Source organism: Camelina sativa, chromosome 17 (genome assembly GCF_000633955.1).
Source record: "Camelina sativa cultivar DH55 chromosome 17, Cs, whole genome shotgun sequence".
In the NCBI taxonomy this organism is placed as follows: Eukaryota; Viridiplantae; Streptophyta; class Magnoliopsida; order Brassicales; family Brassicaceae; genus Camelina; species Camelina sativa.
The window spans coordinates 19,281,600-19,290,243 of NC_025701.1; the positions used below are offsets into that span (position 1 = coordinate 19,281,600).

The 8,644-nt window shown below is 31.2% G+C and overlaps 1 protein-coding gene across 1 annotated transcript; it reads right to left on the minus strand.

The window, feature by feature from the left end:
* LOC104757640 (NAC domain-containing protein 12) lies at positions 4,141 to 6,106 on the minus strand. The gene is made up of 3 exons (XM_010480395.2): positions 5,767 to 6,106; positions 5,402 to 5,667; positions 4,141 to 4,922 (listed from the first exon to the last, which is right to left on the minus strand). Exons 1-3 carry the CDS (start codon positions 5,951 to 5,953, stop codon positions 4,287 to 4,289), a joined length of 1,089 nt encoding a protein of 362 aa, XP_010478697.1. The 5' UTR covers positions 5,954 to 6,106; the 3' UTR covers positions 4,141 to 4,286.

The window sequence follows — 8,644 nt, forward strand, 5'->3', positions numbered from 1 at the left end:
TTCCTCCAAACGAGTGGAAATCTGCCCCTCCAAATTGTCGAAACGTTCAGTAAGAGCGGCGGAGGCGGCTTGCTGACGGTCGGACTTCTCGGACAAGTCCTGCAGGAGCTTCTGGATCACCTCCAAGGATGCCTGATCGGGAGAGCTGGCTGCCATAGCGGTGGTTGTGTGGAATGAACTTGCGTATGAAGTCGGAACTGGTGAGAGTCAGGCGATAACTCCCCTCCTTCTAGCGCCAAATGTGAGAACAGAGAATATGCTTCTCCTTCCGAAGTGATTTTAATTGTGGAGGAGCTTGTCGCCGTAAACAGTTCCGAACTAAAATAATAAGAGTTTTAGAATTTGAATTTGTATTGCCTTTTTCTGGAAAAAAATCTCGGGATCCTTTACAAATGACCTCCCCCTTACATATTTATACCGACCCATTTACTACTCAATTAATACGGAATTAATAGTGCGCGATCCGCGCAGCCTAATTAACCCTCTTAAATGCGGGAATCTTTGACCGGGCCCGAGCTGCGAGCTGTCGAGCACGGAACGTCTCCGTGCTCCCTTCCTTTCTCCGGGCCTGATGGGCCGATCAATAACACCTCCTCGGCCCATTAGGCAAGCCTGACTTAGGCCCTCTTGCCTATTGCCCGAGATGGTAGATCGTGGGTACAACATCTACGAGTGTGAAAAACTTCGTATGAAGATGATATGGTGAAGAGGACTTTTTATGAGGGTGTCTATGTAAGAAGTAAATATAAATTTTCATTGATAATTAATATTTGAATATTTTTAAGTTACACATATTTTTATATTTAGTTTAGTATATGTTTAAATCCGATTTCAATCTTACACATTTCATTTTGCAATACATTAATTATTTGTTTTATCAAAATAAATCAGATTTTAATTTTACGCAATTCATTGTAATGGATAAGAGCTAAAAAGTTATATCAAAAATAATATGTTTATCATATCAAGTATCTATCTTAATTAATCTTAAAAATAATTAAGAAAATAACATTAGTATAAAAAAAAATCCACAAACTTTTTTTTGGAAAACCAACATTGATCAATAGACTTGACTCTTGTTGTGATCATGTTGATGACTAATTTTGAAACCAAACTTTATATAATAAGATGTGTTGTAATTTGTACCCTAATTTTTGTTAATATGTATGATCTTATATATCTAGAATAAAATATGTATGTAAATATTAACATTGTCACTATAACATCTCTTATTACTTTACAAAATTAAAAAAAAATAATAATAATAAACCAAGAAAAATTAAAAAAACAAATAATTGTTATCTTGGAAATTTTTTTGTATAAGAAATAAAAATTAACAGTAAAATAAAATAAATAATGTCAAAAATTAAATATTTTATTTTGAAACAAAGTATAAATATATGCATTAATTATAACTGATATTTTCTAATTATAAATAAATATTTAATTACTATATACTTACGTTTTTGTGTTTCGTATGACGCGGATAATGTTTTAGTAGATAAAATAATATAAAAATAATTAAATATCTTGAGTAAGATAAACTTCATGACGAAGGAAGGTAAGACAAAAAAAAATTAACATTTAGATATAAAAATTGACTTTAACAGAGGATAATCGAATCTAAAAATATTAAATTTTCTATAAGATAATGAATATTGTGATTCCTAACAATATTAGTGTATAAGGATTATAATATAATTAAGTCGAAGTCATTAAGATATGTGGTTAAAATTCGTCAATTGTCACCAAGATATGTGGTGAATATCTGTCGGCATAACCCAAAATTTGAGATTGTTTTTACAGATAATGTAGGCATATATAGGTCTTCTTTCTAGTATCAGAAAGTTTGAAAACTATGTGACAACTATTTTTTGATAATTATTAGACATGACTTGCCATCTATATTCGTATCTTATGGGTTCCCATTGTTTCATTTATGTATTTCCTTAATCACAGACAGAATTATGATCCTCAATAAAAAAGTTGTTATGAATAAAAAAAAAACTTAAGGGAAACTCGAAGACTTGTTTACATTTGATATGGTTTCCTTAATTAGTAGTCACTTATTTACTTATCCAGGTTGGTTCATGGAAAATATATATGTATTTGGAAAAGATCAATATTAATTTAATTGGTCGATTTTCACTAGTCGAAGCGGCCTCTGACCACCAACAACGCTCCGTGTCGATTGCATCTCACTGAATCACTGTTGAATTTGACTCATTCGAACCAGCAAATTGGATCCATCATCTTATGGCTACAATTCTCGCCCGCCGTCCATCGTATCAGTCGGCTTATTTCAATTTCTATTCAAAACTTCATTAATTACGAGCCTCTTGATATAATGATATTTTTACATTTTGCTCGGTAACTCTTTATAAACCATCTCTATATATGTAAGAAAAGTTCTAACATTGGTCTCTTATGGAGAATTCCAAAAAAAAAAAAAAAAAAAATTTAGCAGGAATGGACTTTTCTAGCATGGTTGTCATTAATTATTCTACAGTTATAAAGAAACTTTTTTAACAGAGTTTTCAGCTATTAAGTAGCTCTAACTTTTTTTTTACACTAATAGTTGTCAGCTAATGGTTATGTTAAATAGATAAATGGTAGATGGATCGTCCCATTTGCACGAAGAATAAGAAATCTGGAATTTCAAACGGAAACGAAAAGATAAAACAGTTGCACTTGCACCAAAAGTTGAATCAATTATAACGAAGCGAGAATCTTACTTAGTATTATGCTGTCGTTAATTATTTGGTACACTTTTACTTAATTAGATGTAAGTCAAAATAAATATCACTTCATTTATCATAAGTCAAAATGACAATGATACTTTATCCAGATAAAATTCCCGTGTCATACGTGACTTTTGTTTTGTTTTTGTTTGTTTTTGTCATCGTCATACGTGAGTTTTGTTTATACATGAATTAACTACACTAGGTAGTCTGATCCTACAATCAAAAGCGCACTACGTTTGACATGACACAAAGACGTTAACCCGTCCCGATCCATGTTAGATACTAGCTACAATCTCAGGAGACAAAAGAAAGATGAATCCGATGAACCACGTTTATATATGCTCACTTATAAAATCCCTAACATATATGCAAATTATGTTCTGGAGGAGGAAGATGATTATCGAAATCTCAACTAACATAATGTATCATCCTCCTCCCAATCAATATATCACAATTCTTCCTACTTTCATATAATTCCAACCGTATTACGACAAACACTCTTATTGTCCAAATAATATATCGGACACATATCATATCTAGGTCGGGTCCTATAACATATAACCATCCACTTAGTTCCTGTAAATTTATTTTTGGCTCAGTTTCGTTGCTCACTCTTACTTAAAACATTAAAAGGTTTTCGAAAGGACTAACCTATTTTTGTCCTCCTAAAGACCTTCATAACTATTATTTGACAGAAAGGCATAATCATGTCGAAAGAACGACTTATTCACGAATTCTCACAGTCTAGCTTGGTTAGCTATTCATCAGCGGTTGAATCATATACCTTACGTTCACAAGCGATCAATCGCAACTACTGATGCTCATTTACAACTAACAATTAAACTATATTGTGATATATTTGTCCAAGAATATTGGTCGAGGCAGCCACGGCCCTTCATCTTAGGTGATTTAAGAGAAAAAACTCTCTAACATTTCCTCTTTTCTAGTGATTTTATAATCATTGATGTAATCTCTACTCTCTCATTTTATCTTTCAAAACTGTATGACTTAATTGTCATAGCTATGTACCTTTAATTTATGCATTTTTAATAGAATAGCTTTTTAAAAAAACATTATTTTCTTATTGATTTTATACTATAATTATAACATTGGAATACGTACAGCATACATCTAATGTATAATTCAGGAGATCTAAAATATTACAACCGTTTCCGATAGTGCATGCATGCATGTAGGAAATGTATATGTTGACCCAAAAAAAAAGATGAGAGAAGTTAATTAAAGGATGTGGAAATTTTAGTTAGGAAAAAAAAAAACTAAGTGGAATTGACCTCTATAAACATGCTTAGTAGTAACCAGTAGTCTAGTAAGCAATCGAAAGAGTCTTTAATTTCATAAATTTTATGATTATAATTTAAAAAAGTTTTTCCCTAGGTACCATAAACATATCTTGATCCCCAATACCAAGACGTGATATCATAGAATATGAGACTTTTTTTTTTAACAAACTTAATTTTAATACTATAGAAGTTATATATATATTTATTTTATTTTCTGTGTGTATGTATTTCGTATATATACTCATACAGACAAATGAAGAAGAGGGTCTAAAGACGAAGGAGACGAAGATGACTCCGTGAAACTACTCCAAAGATCGACATTATCATCATTATTCCAATGAAGATCCCATCGCTGCATCATAGTATCACCATCTTCTTCTTCATCATCAAAACTCTTACGATCACACGTATGAGGACCATTGTTCAATTGCCAAGCCACGAGCCGGTCAAGACTAGCCCAGTTACTGCAAACAGGTCTGCCGGTTATCTTCTCTTTAACGGGAGAGGGATCGAGTTGGTTTGGAGTCATGAAACTTTGGTCGACCTGGCTCTCAGACTTGGGTGTCTCAAGACTTGGGAGTTGCATGAATAAGATATCGTCTTGAAGTTGACTTTTGGTAATTGTTTGGCTCTCGGGCATGCAAATGTTAGAACCGGTACGGTTCATGCAGAGAAGAACATGGTCTAAGACGTTGCCGTTTTGAGTGTTGTGAAAAGTGGGCCTCATTTCTTCCTCCGTGTCGTCAGGTGAAGAAGATAGAGTGATTTTAGGACAATCGTCGATCTTTTGATAGTTCTTCTTCCTGAAAACTCGACATACCACCCAACCTTCTTCGTTATAACTCATCGGATCTTCGGTTAGGACATCAGAGTAACCCTGTGATAAATGGAACAAATCGGTCTTATAAAATGCAAAATGAAATGATGAAGAAGTAAATGCGACTTTTATTTTGTTTTCTTTTGGAACAATTCGATCTTGTTCGTTCAATACTTGTCGGATGCATAATATAACCCCTTCTTTTTAAAAAAAAATCAACAACCAACCCTTCTTTAACTATTTTAGGCCTTGTACAAACTTTCTATATATTAAATGTACATATGATGTGATAATTATATTTAAAAAAAAACATATAAGCTATTACTTTATGCGTAAATATACTTTATAGAGAAATTATTCTTTAAAATTAGGATCATGTTCGATTACTTTAATTGCACATGCTAAAAGACGGCTCTAGTACATATTAAATGAACCAAAACCTTTTATATAGCATGTAACGAATCTAGCTTATTCTTTGACCTATGGAATCTGTTTCTTCCAACCTAAAATGAATATTGATGATATATATATTATCTTACATTAGTCATTGGAGTATCGTCGAGGCGATACTCATGCATGATCCAATCGGATTTCTGACCGTGAGGAGCTCTTCCTTTGTAGAACACGAGTGTCTTCCGCAATCCAATCCTTCGGACACAACTACATATGATCTTGTCACGTCCCGTAGCTTTCCAGAATCCAGCAACTGTTGCCCGGTTTGTCCTGGTCCCGGTTGGATACTTTTTGTCTTTGTGGCTGAAGAAGTACCAGTCGTTTTGCGGCGTCGAACCGATTCTACATTCCTCTGCATTTGCATACCAAAATGGTTCAAAATAAAGAACAAAGAAAGAGAGAAAGAGAGATAAAGTTAGTAGAAATTAGTAGGGTTTCTTGTATAAAAAACCTTGAATATCCCAAGGCTCAAGCTTGTTAAGATCAACTTCACGAATCACATCAAGGTCGATCTTTTGAGAGTTAACTTTCTTACGGAGATAATAATGGAGAAGTTCTTCTTCGGTGGGATGGAATCTGAAACCTGGAGGCACTTTTGATTGTCCATTAATCGACAGATTTACCTTAGTATCCGCCATTGATGATGATGGCGATATCTTTTTGTTTTGTTTTGTTTTTGCTCTAGAAGAGTAGAGAAGCTGTATGATTATAAGTGGAAATGGTTACAACTTAGAAACAAGAAAGCAAGCGATGAGATCATTTATAATGGTGGTGGGACTCAACGACACATAGCCCCCAAAAGGGGGAAATTATTATTTAAATAAAGAAGTTTGGAAATTATCATGCGTTAAAGTATCTTTATGGAATTAATATATAATTTAGTAACATATGTCCTATGTTTAAATCGAATTTGATCATACGTAGGTTCTGACGTAAGACATATTTCTTTTGACGTGTCATATCATGTCCTGTGTAATGTATAAAAGGGAAAAATACTATAACGTAGATAAACAGGTTTAGTGGGGGATAAATCTTTGTTTTTCTTGCACTTACTTATTGTAGAATTTGAATTTCATGTGTGTTTGGTCTACTAATTAATTGATGGAAAATATAAAGTATTAGATCCTTATATAAGAAAATGAATGTAAATTATCTTCTTTAACATAATTAAAAAGCTACATTGAAATATTTCCCAACCATTAATATAACTGACGTCGTCGTTTCATGATCTACCTTGTTAAGTTAGTTAACTAATAGTTTATATGTGTTTGGTATGCTCGTCGTTCATTTCCATATATCATCAAAAATGCATTACGAACTATTTTAAAATCTATCATTTTCTCTTATTATTTTGTGCCAATAATCATGTTCCTTCCGTTTTAAAATTTTGTTTTTAAGTGAAGTTTTCAAGTCTATATGCAAAATATTATAGTGTGTTATTTTTACCATTTTTATTGTGCAGTATATTTTTATTGGTTGAATTAATTTACTTAGTAATAATTTTATGTAAAAAAAAAAGTAAATGAAAATTTTCAAATGTGTGTACTTAAAATATTATTTAAAATGAAATAGAGCTAGGGAGTATAATTCTATAAGATAATCATATATATAAAAGTAGAGTTTTAGTCTCTCCTTATTGGTCCACTTGGCAATGCAATTTTAATAAAAAAAACTTATATTAAAACACAAATTTAAAAACAATTAATTTTCACATTTAACTCATATAATATAAAACTGAAATCTTTATAGCTTATCCCTATAAATTATGCATTAACTTTATTTCTCCACTAAGTTGAATTAATCAATTGTATTAAAACAAAACAATAAATTAGAATTGTAACTCTCATTTTTCTAAATGTAATTTTTCATCATTTCTCTTCCTATAAATACTCATTATCTTATTCTCTTAGTCTATCACTCTTTCATTCTCTCATCTTCTTCCACTACTCTCAAATCTCTTTTTTTGTTTTGTTTTGTATTTTTTTTTGTTATTGTTGTTGTATGGGTTATAAAAAATCAAATCAAATATCATTGTAAAAGCTTAGTTTTAGAGTTTGTATGATATGTATATCTTATATATTTATTTTAATCTTTTAAAATGTTTATCTCCATTTTCTATTTTATATTAACATCTTATAAGTCATTATTTTCATACTTCCTTACAATATTCACCACACAATAAGATCATAAAGTTGAAATGATCCATATGTAATTATCTATTATGTCTCTGGTTATCTCACATATTCATGTATCATTTTTAATAATTTATAGAGTTTCACTCTCCTTATTGGTCCACTTGGCAATGCAGTTTTAACAAAAAAAAAAATTTATATTAAAACACAAATTTAAAAACAATTAATTTCACATTTAACTCACATAATATAAAACTGAAATCTTTATAGCTTCTCCTTATAAAGTAAAATACTTAGGTTCACCCCTAGGGGTGAACTTCTCCATTCACCCCCTCTTCTCTCAGCCAATCAGAATCTTCCATCTAATATTTTATTTAAAAAATAAATCAAAACTAAATTAAAAAGCAAACTAAATAAGGAAACAAATTCTGCATACTTTTAATTAAGGAAAGATAAATATTGGCTTGGTTTAGATTTTTAAAATTAGAATAAAATTATTTATCGGTTTGGGTTTACAAATGAAGTGGTTAGAGTTTAGATTTTACAATTCAAACGTAATTATATGTCGGTTTGGATTTACAAATGAGCTGGTTAGGGTTTAGATTTTACAATTAAAACGAAATTATATGTCGGTTTGGGTTCACAAATGAGATGGTTAGGGTTTAGATTTTACAAGTAGAACAAAATTATATGTCGGTTTGGGTTCACAAATGAGATGTTAGGGTTTAGATTTCACAATTCAAACGAAATTATATGTCGGTTTGGGTTCACAAATGAGATGGTTAGAGTTTAGATTTTACAAGTAGAACGAAATTATATATAGGTTTGGGTTCACAAATGAGATGGTTAGGGTTTAGATTTTATATATGTCGGTTTAGGTTTATTAAAGAGCGGTTTAAGGTTTTTAATTTTATAATAATATATACAGATTTTATTTTCTTATTTTATAAGGGGGTGAGTGGAGAGGTTCACCCCTAGGGGTGAACCCAAGTATTGTTCCCCTATAAATTATGCATTAACTTTATTTCTCCACTAAGTTGAATTAATCAATTGTATTAAAACAAAACAATAAATTAGAATTGTAACTCTCATTTTTCTAAATGTAATTTTTCATCATTTCTCTTCCTATAAATACTCATTATCTTATTCTCTTAGTCTATCACTCTTTCATTCTCTCATCTTCTTCCACTACTCTCA

What these genes read in the sequence shown, in the direction of transcription:
- LOC104757640 (XM_010480395.2), bottom strand. Translation starts at nt 5,953, where the DNA reads ATGGCGGATACTAAGGTAAATCTGTCGATTAATGGACAATCAAAAGTG. An exon ending in TGAGCCTTGGGATATTCAAG is followed by an intron (nt 5,668 to 5,766) that starts GTTTTTTATACA and finishes ATGCAAATGCAG; the next exon opens with AGGAATGTAGAATCGGTTCG. An exon ending in ACGATACTCCAATGACTAAT is followed by an intron (nt 4,923 to 5,401) that starts GTAAGATAATAT and finishes CATTTATCACAG; the next exon opens with GGTTACTCTGATGTCCTAAC.